Source organism: Gorilla gorilla, chromosome 11, assembly GCF_029281585.2.
Source record: "Gorilla gorilla gorilla isolate KB3781 chromosome 11, NHGRI_mGorGor1-v2.1_pri, whole genome shotgun sequence".
Taxonomy (NCBI): Eukaryota; Metazoa; Chordata; class Mammalia; order Primates; family Hominidae; genus Gorilla; species Gorilla gorilla.
The window spans coordinates 118,731,538-118,748,333 of record NC_073235.2 but is presented as its reverse complement, the minus strand read 5'-3'; the positions used below and the strand labels follow the sequence as shown (position 1 = coordinate 118,748,333).

Here is a 16,796-nt window from a genome sequence, read left to right as displayed (position 1 = left end):
TTCTCACATCTCTTAACCACAGCAAGGAAATATGCTGAATATTTACCTTAACTTGGGTGAAGGAAGGCCTTTGTAAACACATAAGTGAGGGAATAAACCACAAAGGAGAACATAAATCAATCTACCTGTATGAAAGTGTAAATCCTCATTGAATTAAAAAAATATATAAAGTTTAAAGGCATATGAAGAAAAATATTTGCAACATAAGATAAATTGTTTGTTGGTTTTGAGATAGGGCCTCACTCTCTTGTCCATGCTGGTCTCGAACACCTGGGTTCAAGGGATCCTCCTGCCTTGCCTCTGAGTCCTAAAGTTTTGGGATTACAGGCTGAGCCACTAGATTCGGCCAACAGCCTTATACATGAAGAGCTCTTAGAAATAAAAAATCCAACACACTGATAGAAAAATTAGACTAATGGTATGGACTAAGCGTTCCAAAAGAAGAACTACAGACAGGCAAGAAACATATGAAAAAATAATCAACTTTATTGGTAATAAAATATGAAATAGTAAGATTTAACTTTTCTAACAAAATTTTGAAATGTTGGGAAAAATTAAAGTGTTGATGCAGGAATGAGAAGGCAGGAATGTAAACTATTACAAACTTTCTGGAGGGCAATTTGGAAAAAAAGATCCAAAAACCTTCACAATATTTATGCTCTATGACAGTAATTCTTTTTTCAGGAATTTAAGGAAACAGAGTCAAGCAAAGATTTTCATGCAAGGATGTAGTCTTGAGTAGTGAAAAAATGGGAATTACCTAAAATCCAATATAAGGAAAATAGTTAAATCAATAACAATGAAATATAATGCTTCCATTTAAATATCTTGCTATTGGTCCTGGCGCAGTGGCTCACGCCTGTAATTCCAGCACTTTGAGAGGCCGAGGCCGGCAGATAACCTGAGGTCAGGAGTTTGAGACCAGCCTGGCCAACACAGTAAAACTCCACCTCTACTAAAAATACAAAAATTAGCCAGGCATGGTGGCACATACCTGTAGTCCCAGCTACGTGGGAGGCTGAGGCACAAGAATCACTTGAACCTGGGAGGCAGAGGTTGCAGTGAGCTGCTGTCAAGCCACTGCACTGCAGCCTGGGCAACAAAGCAAGATTCCATCTCAATAAATAAATAAATATCTTGCTATTGAAGACTTACTTGGAGAAATGCATACCATATTATTGGGAAAGGTAGAATTCTAAACGTAATAGCATTCCAATTTTACTTTTTTTTTTTTTTGAGATGGAGTTTCGCTCTTGTTGCCCAGGCTGGAGTGCAATGGCGCCATCTTGGGTCACTGCAACCTCCGCCTCCTGGGTTCAAGCGATTCTCCTGCCTCAGCTTCCCGAGTAGTTGGGATTACAGGCACGCACTACCTCGCTAGGCTAATTTTGTATTTTTAGTAGAGACGGGGTTTCTATATGTTGGTCAGGCTGGTCTCCAACTCCCGACCTCAGGTGATCCACCCGCCTCGGCCTCCCAAAGTACTGGGATTACAAGCATAAGCCACCGTGCCCGGCCCAATTTTACTTTTAATAAAAAATATACATGCAGGGCCGGGCACGGTGGCTCACGCCTGTAATCCCAGCACTTTGGGAGGCCGAGGCGGGCGGAGCACAAGGTCAAGAGTTCGAGACCAGCCTGGGCAAACACGGTGAAACCTCGTCTCTACTAAGAATACAAAAATTAGCCAGGCATGGTGGCGTGTGCCTGTAATCCCAGCTACTCAGGAGGCTGAGGCAGGAGAATGGCATGAACCCGGGAGGCAGAGGTTTCAGTGAGCCAAGACTGTGCCGCTGCACTCCAGCCTGGGCGACAGAGCAAGACTCAGTCTCAGAAAAAAAAGGTATTACATATGCAAAAATGGACTGGAAGGAAGTTTATAAGATTTTTAGCCATTTTTCTGAAAATAATGTTAATTATGAGTAATTAAAATTGTCGTCTTTTAAATATTTTTTAATGAACATCTAAATTATGTTTGGTTATGACTGTGTTTCCAACATCTGGCATAGTATGAACTAAAAAAAAAAATCTGTGTTTTTAGTTAAAAAAAAAAAAGCAAAAACATTTCCTAGTAAGGCCATGATGTAACCTCATCACCATTACTGCCCAGTTTATTCTCAACACCAAGCTCTATCCTCTTTCAGGAAAATCTGTAAGAAAATCAGAATCAGTTATCAATTCATGCATAGGTCAGATACTAGGCTTCTCCGCAGATTCGTAGGACCCTAGTACACTCTGAAGGATTTTTAATAGATTTTTATGTATTTGAACTTTCATCCTGTTGCGTAAGTGTGCTATTTGAACTTTCATCCTGTTGCATAAATGTGCATTGGCCGAAAACTACACCCCTGGAATAAGGTGATAGGCTGTATTTTTCTCACCACAAACTAAAACATTAGGACATTGGTCTTGTACTCTTTTGGAAGACATGAATCTGTCTGAGATTCTGATGAAAGTGGTGGTGTGTCTTTTGAGAAAAAGACATCATATACTTACAGATATATATACACAATTATTTTGTTGTATTGGAAATGGATTTCCTTCAGTGAAAGAATATTAAAAATCTTTTTTTTTTTTTTTTTTTTTTTGAGATGGAGTTTCGCTCTGTTGCCCAGGCTGGAGTGCAGTGGCGCAATCTCGGCTCACTGCAACCTCCACCTCCCAGGTTCAAGGGTTCAAGCAATTCTCTGCCTCAGCCTCCTGAGCAGTATTTTTAATAGAGATGGGGTTTCACCACGTTGGCCAGGCTGGTCTTGAACTCCTGACCTTATGATCCATCTCCCTTGACCTCCCAAAGTGCTGTGAGCCACTGGGCCTGGCCATAAAAATCATTTTTATAATTACTTTTTCCTCTTTATTTTTTTATGCCAGAATTAATGGCTATTTCCACGACATTGTTATATTTTTACTAGAGTTGGGGTTTTGGCATGTTGGCCAGGCTGGTCTTGAACTCGGACCTCCAGTGATCTGCCTGCCTCAGCCTCCCTAAGTGCTAGGATTACAGGCATGGAGGCCCCGCGCCTAGCCTCCAGTTTTCTTTCTAGTCAGAAGGCCACTGTTTTTTGTTTTTGGTTTTGTTTTTTTGGTGTGAACTATGTCTTTTTGGCATGAACTTTGAGACATGGTTTTTAAAATGATGATGTATTTGCTTTTTTTTTTTTTTAACGAAAAATACAGGTGTTTTCTTCTTTACTTCATACTATGCCAGATGGTAACCAAAGATAATTTAGATGTTCATTAAAAAATATTTAAAAGACGAAGACAATTTTAATTACTCATAATTAACATTATTTTCAGAAAAATGGCTAAAAATCTTACAAACTTCCTTCCAGTCCATTTTTGCATGTATAATCCATATATATATATATTTTTTTGAGACGGAGTCTTGCTCTGTAGCCTAGGCTGGAGTACAGTGGCACGATCTTGGCTCACTGCAACCTCTGCCTCCCAGGTTCAAGCGATTCTCCTGCCTCAGCCTCCTGAGTAGCTGGGATTACAGGCACATGCCACCATGCCTGGCTAATTTTTGTATTCTTAGTAGAGACAAGGTTTCACCATGTTTGCCCAGGCTAGTCTCGAACTCTTGACCTTGTGCTCTGCCCGCCTCGGCCTCCCAAAGTGCTGGGATTACAGGCGTGAGCCACTGTGCCTGGCCCTGCATGTATTTTTTTTTGAGATGGAGGTCTTGCTCTGTCACCCAGGCTGGAGTGCGGTGGCGCGATCTTGGCTCACTGCAAGCTCCGCCTCCCGGGTTCAAGCCATTCTCCTGCCTCGGCCTCCCAAGTAGCTGGGACTACAGGCGCCCACCACCACACCCGGCTAATTTTTTGTATTTTTAGTAGAGACGGGGTTTCACCGTGTTAGCCAGGATGGTCTCGATCTCCTGACCTTGTGCTCCACCCGCCTTGGCCTCCCAAAGTGCTGGGATTACAGGCGTGAGCCACGGCACCCCGGCAAATATTTTTTATTAAAAGTAAAATTGGGCCAGGCGCGATGGCTCATGCCTGTAATCCCAGCACTTTGGGAGGCCGAGGTGGGCGGCCACCTGAGGTTGGGAGTTCGAGATCAGCCTGACCAACATATAGAAACCCCATCTCTACTAAAAATACAAAATTAGCCAGGCAAGGTGGTGCGTGCGTGTAATCCCAATTACTCGGAGGCTGAGGCAGGAGAATCGCTTGAACCCGGGAGGTGGAGGTTGCAGTGAGCCGAAATGGTGCCATTGCACTCCAGCCTGGGCAACAAGAGCGAAACTCCATCTCAAAAAAAAAAAAGTAAAATTGGAATGCTGTTAGGTTTAGAATTCTATTTTTCCCAATAATATGGTATGCATTTCTCCAAGTAGGTCTTCAATAGCAAGATATTTATTTATTTATTGAGATGGAATCTTGCTTTGTTGCCCAGGCTGCAGTACAGTGGCTTGACAGCAGCTCACTGCAACCTCTGCCTCCCAGGTTCAAGTGATTCTTGTGCCTCAGCCTCCCACGTAGCTGGGACTACAGGTGTGTGCCACCATGCCTGGCTAATTTTTGTATTTTTAGTAGAGGTGGAGTTTTACTATGTTGGCCAGGCTGGTCTCGAACTCCTGACCTCAGGTTATCTGCCGGCCTCGGCCTCTCAAAGTGCTGGAATTACAGGCGTGAGCCACTCCACCAGGAACAATAGCAAGATATTTAAATGGAAGCATGTATATTTCATTGTTATTGATTTAACTATTTCCCTCATATTGGATTTTTAGGTAATTTCCATTTTTTCACTTCTCAAGACTACATCCTTGCATGAAAATCTTTGCTTGACTCTGTTTCCAAACATTGTGGCACATGTGGTGGCATGGCACATGCTTGTAGTCCCAGCTACTTGGAAGGCTGAGACATGAGAATCGCTTGAACTCGGAAGGCAGAGGTTGCAGTGAGCCGAGATCACGCCACTGCAATCTGGCCTGCGTGACAGAGTGAGATTCCATCTCAAAAGAAAAGAAAAGAAAAAAATTGGCTAACATTTTCTTTTTTGCTCAATTTGGGTTTATATAACAATGTCTTTCACTTCCACGGGATTTTGACTTTTCCTTTTTCTGAGAGGACACAGAAAGCTTTAGCTCACAAAAGCAGGATATTGTAGGCAGAATTAGATCTCCTTTATACCTTTGACAGGTGCTGTTAGGCAGAGGGAAACCTGATTTCATCAAGGAAAACCTAGCATCATCAAGTTGAATTCATATCAGATATTTATTTTTATCTTCAAGTTAATCATTCACTTTCTGTTACTACAGTAGAACATAAATTAGGTATGGTAGATAAAATGCAATTAGGAAATGCCGGTGGAAATTATGACCCAAGACAACATTTTTTCTTGCTCTAGTCTAGTCTAACTGGCCTGTTACCAACACCAGGGACCAAGAAGGTGCTGAATAAATGTAGTATTCTGAGTTGAAGATGGAAAGGGATCAGTATCAGCCTAAGCAGGAACGCAGCATACTGGGGCTACAAGCCTCTGATGTTGAAAGAACTCCTTATCCACAAGCTACTTCTATACCTATTCTAAGCAGGTCAGTTGAGCTTTCTGCATCTCTCTAGCTACATATAAACAAAAATAAAGTCTATTGAAATGATTTAGCATGAAAGGCAAGGATTATATATAATATTTTTCTAGTTTATTATAAGGTAGCATAAGAGGTTTGCAATAAATTAAAACAGTATAGAAGTGTATAAAAGAAAAAAATAAGCTTTACCCATTCTGCCCTTTTTCTAAATTCCCTTCCTGGTGATTTTCTACAAATTTAATGTGCGCATGTATACACACGTATATATATTTTGTTTTCTACAAAATTGGGATCACAGTATTCTTACTGCTCTGTAATGGTTTTTTTTCCTACTTAAATATCTTGTTTTTTCTTTGTTTTGTTTTTTTTTTTAGAGACCGGATCTTGCTCTGTCACCCAGGCTAGAGTACAGTAGTGTCATCATAGCTCACTGCAGCCTCGAACTCCTGTCTCAAATGATTCTCCTGCCTCAACCTCCCAAGTATCTAAACTATAGGCATGTGCCACAATGTTTGGCAATAAAAAAATTTTTTTAGAGACAAGGTCTCACCCAGGATGGTCTTGAACTCACCACAAGCGACTCTCCAACCTTAGCCTCCCAAATTGCTGGGATTACAGGCATGAGTCACCACGCCTGGCCCATATCTTGTGTTTTTCAATGGTAGTATTGTAGTCATATCTCATTCATTTTAAAGCTGCGTAGTATTCCATTGTGTGGATCTGTAATAACTTATTTAACCATTTCCTGAATGGCCATTTAGGTTTTTATTTTACCCAGCATTGCATTGTTTTTCCCTGTAATACGTTTGCACCCTAGTTCAAGTTTGTCTATAGTGGAAAGTTCTAGCAGTGAAAGTAAATGGACTTGTAAAGTTGTATTTCAGTGCATCTTTACTTGTAGCAGACAACTGTCTTGAAGTCTTGAGGTTTCAGATAGTAACTAGTTATAATTTAGTAAACTTCTATTTAGATAATCCATGTGAATCATCCTATTTATATTCTCAACATATTTTTTACTCGAGGTCTTGGACAAAGTTAGGCATTAATCACCTTGGTGTTCTTGTTTTCTCTCTCTCTCTCCCTTCCTTCTTTCCTTCCTTCCTTTCTTTTTTTCTTTCTTTCTCTCTCTTTCTTTCTTTTCTTTCTTGACACAGTCTCACTCTGTCACCCAGGCACAATCTTGCCTCGCTGCAACCTCTGCCCCCAGGTTCAAGCAATTCTCGTGGCTGAGTAGCTGGGATTACAGGCGTGTGCCTCCATGCTCAGCTAATTTTTTTGTATTTTTAGTAGAGGTGGGGTTTCACCATGATGCCCAGGCTGGTCTTGAAGTCCTGAACACAAGCGATCCACCGGCCTTGGCCTCCCAAAGTGTTGGGATTACAGGCATGAGCCACTGCACCCAGCCTAGGTAAAGTTTTTCATCCCTGCCCTATAGAGCCTATGCCCTACTCTGGGAACTACAGCAAAAAATGTGTATGTTGAAGGCAGAAATATCAAAGAAAGAAGTGGGTGGAGGAAGTGGTGGCTTGTCCTGGGGTGCTTATTTCTCTCCTTTCCATCTCACTGATCAGCTCAGCTATTTCTCCTAAGTGACAGAAACCTAACTGAGTGTTGGATTAGTCTAGAAGTATTTACAGTCATGTGTCACTTAACACAGGGAAATCTTCTGAGAAATACATCCTTAAGTGATTTCATCATAGTGTGAACATTATAGAGTGGTAGGCAAACCTAGATGGTATAGCCTACTATATACCTGGGCTATATGGTCAATAGCCTATTGCTTCTAGGCTCCAAACCTGTACGGCAGGTTACTATGCTGAATGCTGCAGGAAATAGTAACACAAAGGTAAATATCTGTGGTCTAAACATATCTAAACATACAAAAGATATAGTAAAAATATGGTATAAAAGATAAAAAATGGTACACCTGTATAGAGCACTGTATAGGACACAGGAGCTTATGGGACTGGAAGTTGCTCTGGGTGAGTTAGTGAGGGAGTGATAAGTGAATGTGAAGGCCTAAGACATTATTGTTTACTATTGTAGAATTTATAAACACTGTACACACAGGCTAAACTAAATTTATAAAAAAATAAAGTAATTGCAGCTATGACATTACAGTGGCTACAGCACCACTGGATGATAAGAATGTTTAACTTCCACTTTAATCTTATGAGGCCACTGCCATACATGTGGTCTATCATTGACCAAAACATTGTTATGGGGTGCGTGACTGTGTTTCAGTTATTTTTCCTGCTGGGAGAAGAGGGCCCTCCTGGAAACAAAAGGAGAAAGGGGTAAGCTTCTCCTAACAGTATAACTTATGTTTTTGTTGAACATTATATATTTTGATAAATTAAATTCCATTTTAAAGTTAGGCAAGGCTTACAAGGAACTCATGGTGAATCTTTCCAATTTTTGCTTTATAAAACCCTCAGATTGCACACGAGAATTTCCAAAAGTTGTTACCATTTTTAGTTTACTAAATTATAACCTAAACTTTAAACATAGTTTTTTAAATTGTCTTGTTTTGTACAAGCTCTATGGAAAACAGTATGGAGATTTCTCAAAGAATTAAAAATAGAATTGCCATTCAATTCAGCAAACCCACTACTGGGTATGTACAAAGGAAAATAAATCACTATATGAAGAAGACACCTGCTCTAGTATGTTTATCACAGCACTATTCATAGTAGCAAGTTAAGAATCAACCTAAGTGTCCATCAATGGATGATTGGATAAAGAAAATATGTTATATATACCATGGAATACTACTCAGCCATGAAAAAGAATGAAATCTTGTCTTTTGCAGGAACATGGATAGAACTGGAGGCCTTTATCCTAACTAAAATAATTCAGAAACAAGGTCAAATGGTGCATGTTCTCACTTATAAGTGGGAGCTAAAGAGTGGGTACACATGGACATACGGAGTAGAATAACAGACATTGGAGACTCTAAAAGGTAGGAGGGTAGAAGCAGGGGAGTGAGGGTTGAAAAATCACCTGTTGGGTACAGTGGCCACTATTCAGGTGATGGATACACTAAAAGCCCCATGTAACAAAACTACACTTGTCCCCCCTACATCTATAAAGATAAGAAATAAAGTGCCTTATTTTCATATGCAGTAGCTAGCTTATCTTATGCAACTAAAATAGTTCAGGCCAAATGGAGAGCCTTTGTACTCTGTGCCTTTGTGAACTTTATTTATTCCACCTGTATATGTTGGACTGTGTGTTAGCCTAACAAATAGAGCAATTACAGGGTCCCTACCTCCCAGGGGATGACAGTGAGTGGAGCAGACTGTTAAATTAACAGGTAATTATGATACAGTGAAATGCTGTATTAGGGTGACAACAGCCTATAACTGTATCGCCTCACATAGAATTTAAGACTGAAAAACCACTGCAATCCAGCCTGGGCAACACAGTGAGACCTCATCTTTAAAATATATATGTAAAAGAACCACTTAACAGTTCATAGGTAGTCTTTGCTTTTGCATGGCATTGTGGCATTGTAACAATGATCATGCAAGCTGAAACCATTCAAAGCAAAAATAGTCAATGGGAAAAAGTACAATTATTTCATGACCTTCAAAAATTTTTGTCAAAGTGGCGCCCAAACGGGACTTTCAGGGACAGAGACCTGAAGGGACCTAAAGAGGCCTGCAGGGACAAATAGAGATAAGTAGGGATAAATAGTAATAGAGGTAGAGTTAAATAGAGACAAATAGAGAGTTTTTGGCAAAAGTCATCTTAACTTGCAGGGCGTTACTGTAGCCCCAGGAGTTGTTGACTTTGATTGTGAAGAGGAAATTCAAGTAGTGGTAATGTCACAAGAACTTTGGGTTTTTGAACCAGGAGAATATATTGCACAACTATTGCTTGTTCCCTGTAAGTTGCACCCTTCTCCACGAAGGGAGAAGCGAGGGAATCAAGGATTTGAAAGTACAACTAGGAGAGAGATTTATCTATCACAACCCATAACATTTAATGGACCCACCTGTACAGTACAAATTGAAGGCTTAATGATTTTTTTTTTTTTTTTTGCTATACTGTTGCACGAGAAGGATGAGCTTCAATTTGCTTTCCATGTGCCTTCTGTTAATCAGAGAGAGCCTGCCTCTCCTTATCAATGAGAAGTTTACCCCATGGTAATTAACCAAAGAGGCAGAAGCTGAGTTACAGCTTGTGGAGCAGATGCTTTGGCAACGGCATGCCTCCTGGCCACAGCCACAAAAGCCTTTGCTTCTGTTTTGGTAGATTTACTGACGTGGGGATGAGGGTACGCTTGCGTTTTTGCAGGAGATGAACAAACTGTGTGGGTGCCCTCAAGGTGTGTGCGACCACAGAACGGGAGACTAGAGGGACCCATGGATCCCAACCATGGGCCCGGTTCCCCCAGTATGAGCTGAATGCGAAGACGGAATGAACCACCAAGGCTGCACATTTTGCAATTGCCTGTCTCAATTAATTCAAAAACAAAAAGGGAGAGATGTTGCAGGCTGAAAGAGTGAGGGTCGTGATCAACTCAGTATACCGCTGGAGGGTATATGAGCAAACAGCAAACTGTTCTCATAAATGCAGAATGTTGGCAAACTGACAAACTACGTCTGCCACCCTTGAAGGAATGCTGAGGGCAGTCACGACCCAGGCGCAAGTGTTTCTTGTGATGAGGTACATCTGAAGCCTGTTAGCAATAATGTGAACCTGTGATCAGTTAAGCAGATGACCAAATGTTACCTCCTCCTCCCTGCTCTTTCTACCCAATAAATACAAAAGGCCGTAGGAGCTCAAGGTTGCTGCCTTTGCTCAGTAGAAGCAGGGAACCCTCTTCTTCTTCCCCTGTCCCCTTCCTTTAAAACAGTTTCTTTTAAGTTTTCATTTCTGCGTTCATCCTCCTTCGTTCAGTCTCGTAATGACCGTCTCAAATAGTAAGTAGTAACAGTGGTAACTGTTGTAGTGACGGTCTTAAGTAGTAACCATGGCAGTCTGCCACAGAGGGAAATGAAAAAAATAATAAAAGTAGACCAGTTTCACTGGGGAGATGTTGGTCAAGGAGTACGAAGTTTCATTTAGACAGGAGGAATAAGTTCTGATGAACTATTGCACAGCATGATGGCTATAGTTAGTAATGCATTGTGTATTTCAAAATAGCGAGAATAGTGGATTTAGAATGTTCTTACCTCAAAGAAATGATAAGAGGTGATAGATACATTAGCCTGATTTCATCATTCCACAATATATTTATATATCAAAATATCACATTTTACCCCATAGATGTATAGTTATTTGTCAGTTAAAAAAAAATTTAAAAACCTCAGTATTGAAAATTAAACTGTTTTATTTTCATGTGAAAAGTGTGTCGAGTCATTCGATTAGTGCTTGCCTTCTCATTGTATACCTTATGATATACAGCAAGCATTTTTTTCTGTACCTTGTTAAATTATTGTACTCCTTTCTATGTTTTGATCAGCTTCCAACATTTTATTCTTTATACTTTCGATGTCATGAAATATTTCCAAAAGTTTCTTTTTTTTTTTTTTGACAGAGTCTTGCTCTTGTCACCCAGGCTGGGGTGCAATGGCACGATCTCAGCCCACTACAACCTCTGCCTCCTGGGTTCAAGCAATTTTCCTGCCTCAGCCTCCGGAGGAGCTGGGATTACAGGCACCCATCACCACACCTGGCTAATTTTTGTATTTTTAATAGAAACAGGGTTTTGCCATGTTGGTCAAGCTGGTCTCGAACTGCTGACCTTGTGATCCGCCCACCTCGACCTCCCAAAGTGCTGGGATTACAGAAGTGAGCCACCATGCCTGGCCCCAAAAGTGTCTTTAATCTGAAGTTTTTTGTGGGCATCACTTCCTCTGGGATATCTTCATCTTCTTTGTCACAGGCACTTTCCTCATTATGTTAAGTTTGCCTTCAGTAAGATCTTTTGGCTTTCTGTAGTTTCTAGACTGGCAGCAGTGTCACGCATTCCCCTTTTATAATTCCCCTGACATGCAATTCTAATTTCGCTTCCAGTGTTACAGATTTTCATTTCTTGGTCTCACTTTTCATGTTTGTTGGCCAGTCCCCCCTTAGATCATGTGTTTTTATAAAATGTCACTTGGGTTTCTTGTTGAAAGACCAGGAGGTGACACAGCTATATTATTTGCTGTCTGAGCTCTTCTGAACTGAAGAAGAGATGCACAGTGGGCATTCACTGATAGACGCTGGAAGAAATGACATGATTAATCACTGATCTTGATGTGCATCTGTTATTTATGATTTGTGGGTTGAAAAGCTAGCAGTAAAGTTTGCATTTTATGCAGTTACAGTTAATGTACCATGGTTATTGAAATTTGAACCATGTTGTTGAGAGACTGGTGTCTTTAAGCTAAGCTAACTGAAATCAGCATATTAGAGCAGAGCAAAAGAAGGACCGTCTCTACTTCCATTTTCCCTTCTTAGCCATTGTGCTATTATTCTCAAGGAGAAGGAGGGAATCATTTTATTTCTACATATGTTATAAATCTTATAATACATTGTTATTATTTTTGCTTTGAACCATCATTACTTTTAAAGAGATCTGAATAGAAAGAAGAAAAGTCTTTATATTTACTCACATAATTACTATTTCTGCAACATAGACCTCATCTCTACTAAAAAAAAAAAAAAAAAAAAAAAAAATTGGCCAGATATGGTGGTGTATGTCTGTGGTCCCAGCTACTCGGGAGGCTGGGGTGGGACGATCAGTGGATCCCGGAAGGTCAAGGCTGCAGTGTGCCAAGATCGCCACTGCACACCAGCCTAGGCAACAGAGTAAGACCCTGTCTCAAAAACAAACACACGAACCATTGTTAATTCTCTTTCTTCTTCTGTATATTTTTAGATTTTTATCTGGCATCATTTTCCTTCTACTTGAAGGACTTCCTTTCATCTTTTTTGTAGTGCAGATCACCTTGATGAATTCTTCCAGCTTTCATATGTGTGAAAAAGTCTTTATTTTGCCATCATTTTTGAGAGATATTTTCACTGGGTCAAGATTTCTAGGTTCACCATCTTTTTCATTGCTTTCCGTACCGTAAAGATGTTTCAGTGTCTTCTGGCTTGCATTGTTTCTGAAAGAAGTCTTTATCTTTCTTGTTCTATACTTAATGTGTTGTTTTTCTCTGGCTGCTTTTAAGATTTTTCTCTTCATCACTGGTCTATTTAATTATATCATCAGTGTCATTTCTGGTTCCTGTTTTTTTTTTTTTTTTTTGATATGGAGTCTTGCTCTGTCACTCAGGCTGGAGTGCAGTGGGGTGATCTCAGCTCCTGTAACATCTGCCTCCCAGGTTCAAGCAATTATCCTGCCTCAGCCTCCTGAGTAGCTGAGATTACAGGCACATGCCACCAGGACTGGCTACTTTTTGTGTTTTTAGTAGAGAGGGTTTCACCATGTTGGTCAGGCTGGTCTCAAACTCCTGACCTCATGATCGGCCCGCCTCAGCCTCCCAAAGTGCTGGGATTACAGGTGTGAGCCACTGCGTCCGGCCTGGGTCTGTTTTTATTAATTGACTTTTCTCCTAATTATGTGCTGCTATTTTCCTGTTCCTTGGCATGCCTGGTAGTTCTTTTTGTTGGATGCCAGATACTGAATTTGACCTTGATGGATGTTGGCTATTTTTATATTCTTATAAATATTCTTCGGCGCAAGAGATAGAGACCATCCTGGCCAACGTGGTGAAACCCCATCTCTACTAAAAATACAAAAATTAGCCAGGCCTGGTGGTGCACGCCTGTAGTCACAGCTACTTGGGGGGCTGAGGCAGGAGAATCACTTGAACCTGGGAGGTGGAGGTTGCAGTGAGCTGAGATCATGCCACTGCACCCCAGTCTGGCGACAGAGCGAGACTCCGTCTCAAAAAAAAAAAAAAAGAAAAAATATGTATATATTCTTGAGCTTTGTTCTGGGATACAGTCACTTGAAAACAATTTGATACTCTAAAAAAGGCTTGATCTGAGCAGCCTTTAGTCTGTGGTGAATTTTGCTTCACTGCGGAAGCCATCTGCTTCTGCATATTTTACTGAATGCCCCGTGAAAGGTTTTTTTCTGGTGGGCACACTAACCATTCCCAGTGCTGTGTGAGTGCCAGGATTTGATCTCCCTGCCCATTTTTGGTAGTTCTTTCCTCTTTGGTTTATTCCCAAGCATTGATCGGTACTCAGGTGAAGATTCCAGAGAGACTCTGCAGATCTCTGGAGTTCTCGCTCTCTGTATATCTTTTCTCCCTATCCCCTGGGCAATCTCACTGCCTTGGCTCCCTAGACTCCCAACTTCATCTCTTCCACCAGGGAGACTTTGGTCTCTGAATGTGTTCCCCTCCCTTGCTGCAGTGTAGAACCTTTCTCCAGGCAGCAAGCTGGGGCAATCCAAGGGCTCATGTTTGATTTCACTGTCCCAGAGATGACCATCCAGTGCTACTGGATGTCCAGTGCCAGAAAACCATCGTTTCATATATTTTGTCCAATTTTTTAGTTATTTCAGGATGGAGGGCAAATTCAGTTTCTGCTACTCCATCTTGTCCAGAAGCAAAAATCCTAATTCAGCCTTTTTTTAAGACATAGGAACACGCATGGCCAGGTGCAGTGACTTGTGCCTATAGTCCCAGAACTTTGGGAGGCCAGGTGGGAGGATTGCTTTAGCCCGGGAGAAGTTCAAGGTTACAGTGAGCTATGATCAAGCCACTGCACTCTAGCCTGAGCAACAGGGTGAGACCTTGACTCTAAAATAAAAAATACTTTAAAAAATGGAACACATGATATATTTTTTCAATATTATTATTGTTGGAATTTGGACAACTCATGAAGGCATATTTATTTGTTCCCTGGCGGTTTACTTTTCAAGGTGTAATGTGGTCATTGCATCCCATGAAGGCATATTTATTTGTTCTCTGGCTGTTTCTCCTCAGGGAGTAATGTGGTCATTGCATCCCGTAAGTTGGAGAGATTGAAGTCTGCTGCAGATGAACTGCAGGCCAACCTACCTCCCACAAAGCAGGCACGAGTCATTCCCATACAATGCAACATCCGGAACGAGGAGGAGGTAATGGAGATATATCTGTATCATTTATTCATTCACTGTAATTTGCAGTAGTGTTTCTTAAACCTGGCTATGCTTCAGGTTCTCCTATTGTAGCTGTCTTAGATGAGGCTCACTAGAAGCAGAGGCTGTGAAAGAGATTCTCATGTTAATGATTTACTGAGCCGGTGACTCCTGGAGAAGGAGAGGAAGGGAGGCAAGAATGTGGTCCAGCTAAAGATGGCCTTTTGTCCTTTAAGTCTTTATTTTTATTTTTATTTTTTTGAGACAAAGCCTTCCTCTGTTGCCCAGGCTGGAAGGCAGTGGCACTATATTGGCTCACTGCAACCTACACCTCCCAGGTTCAAGCAATTCTCCTGACTCAGCCTCCTGAGTAGCTGGGACTATAGGTGCATGCCACCATGCCCAGCTAATTTTTGTATTTTTCATAAAGATGGGTTTCACCATGTTGGCCAGGCTGGTCTCAAACTTCTGACCTCAGGTGATCTGCCTGCCTTGGCCTCCCGAAGTGCTAGGATTACAGGTGTGAGCCACCATGCCTTGCCCTTTAAGTCATTTTTTAATGTTCATTTTAATCTGATTTCATCACTGTTTATTCTGGGTTGGTAGCTTACAAATTAATATATGACAGAGGCCTGCCCTACTCAAGGGTGTTCCAGGCCCTTGGATATATCTTGTCGTCAAAATTACAGTTTTAGCTTTGTGATCTGTGGGTATTGGGTGCTGGTACATTACTCATTGGTGTAGGATTTTTAGTCTTATTCATTGCTGCATGTTCATTCATTGTGGCACTTGGAGTGACTGTTCACTGTGAGAGATTGCAAACTCTGTCTAGAGCAATCAATCAGGCGAGGTAGCAAGTTAGGCTATTAAACTTTTCCTTTTAGTAACTTCTACTGTTCTTCTTTAGGTGAATAATTTGGTCAAATCTACCTTAGATACTTTTGGTAAGATCAATTTCTTGGTGAACAATGGAGGAGGCCAGTTTCTTTCCCCTGCTGAACACATCAGTTCTAAGGGATGGCACGCTGTGCTTGAGACCAACCTGACGGGTACCTTCTACATGTGCAAAGCAGGCAAGTACCATCAGTATCCACAAGTCACCATGTCTTTATTTAGAGATCTCAGGATTCCTATTAGGGACTCAGAAGCCCCATGTCATTAACATTTATTGGCTGGATTTTCTCACTTACAACATAGGAATGTAAATTGGTACATTTCAGTATAGTAATTTGACAATATTTATAAAATGTGGATATCCTTCAATCTCATCATTTTATTTCTTGGAATTTATTATGAGAAAATTATTAATGATCTGTACATAGATTTAGCTATTAATCTGTTCATAAAATTGGAGAAAACTCTCACACTTACTTTGTTTTTAAGAATGAATCTATTAAATCTTTTAGCAGAACCAATTAATAAATTCAGGGAGAATACCAGAGACAGAGTCTGTATGCTCTCTAACAACTAATTAGCATGCATACATAGTCTTTGGATTAAAGGTCATGTTTCGTGGGTGGTTAGTACTGAACTCCTGAGTTGGGTAACTCAAGAGATTTTGTAAAAACTACCCAAATCTTTCTTATGATGAAAAATACAGAACAAGTACAACCCTATCTCAAAGGGTCTTCATGCCAACATGAATTAGGTTTTATATTCTTAGTATCTACAAGTCAGAGGTCTTGCAGACATCTCTACCTAACTAGCAGAATCAACCTCTGTCTAAGTTGTGATACAAGTTGGGTTGTTCCAGTGGAAAAACCCAGAAACAACAGGGCTTGAATATGAGTTTATTTTTCTCACATAAAAAGTCCAGGTAGGTAGTGTAAGAATTATATGGTAGTTTCATAATCATTAGGAACTGAAGATCCTTCTTATTGCTCCACTGTTCTTGACCTGTGGTTTCCATTTCATGATTCAAGAGGGCTGCTCCAGTTCTTGCTATCAAATCTGCATTCCAGACAAGAGGAATGGGGAAAAAGTGTAATGCTCACCCATTCCTTTTATGGGCGCCATCTGGAAGTAGCACCATGATGTTTGCTCACATTCGTCAGCTAGAATTCAGTTAAATGATCATACCTAGCTGTAAAAGAAACTGGGAAATAGAGTCCTTAGGTGGGCAGCTATGTGCCTAAAACAAATTCTATTTCTGTGGAAGAAAGGGAGAATGAGTATTGGGAG

The 16,796-nt window shown here is 40.8% G+C and overlaps 1 protein-coding gene across 1 annotated transcript in view; it reads left to right on the top strand.

Annotated features, from left to right (window-relative positions):
* PECR (peroxisomal trans-2-enoyl-CoA reductase) overlaps positions 1 to 16,796 on the top strand; it is a 43,147-nt gene that overhangs the window by 643 nt on the left and 25,708 nt on the right. The window contains exons 2-3 of the mRNA XM_004033177.5: positions 14,482 to 14,615; positions 15,523 to 15,688. Coding sequence (XP_004033225.1) covers positions 14,482 to 14,615; positions 15,523 to 15,688 — 300 coding nt within the window. The remainder of the gene's footprint in view (positions 1 to 14,481; positions 14,616 to 15,522; positions 15,689 to 16,796) is intronic.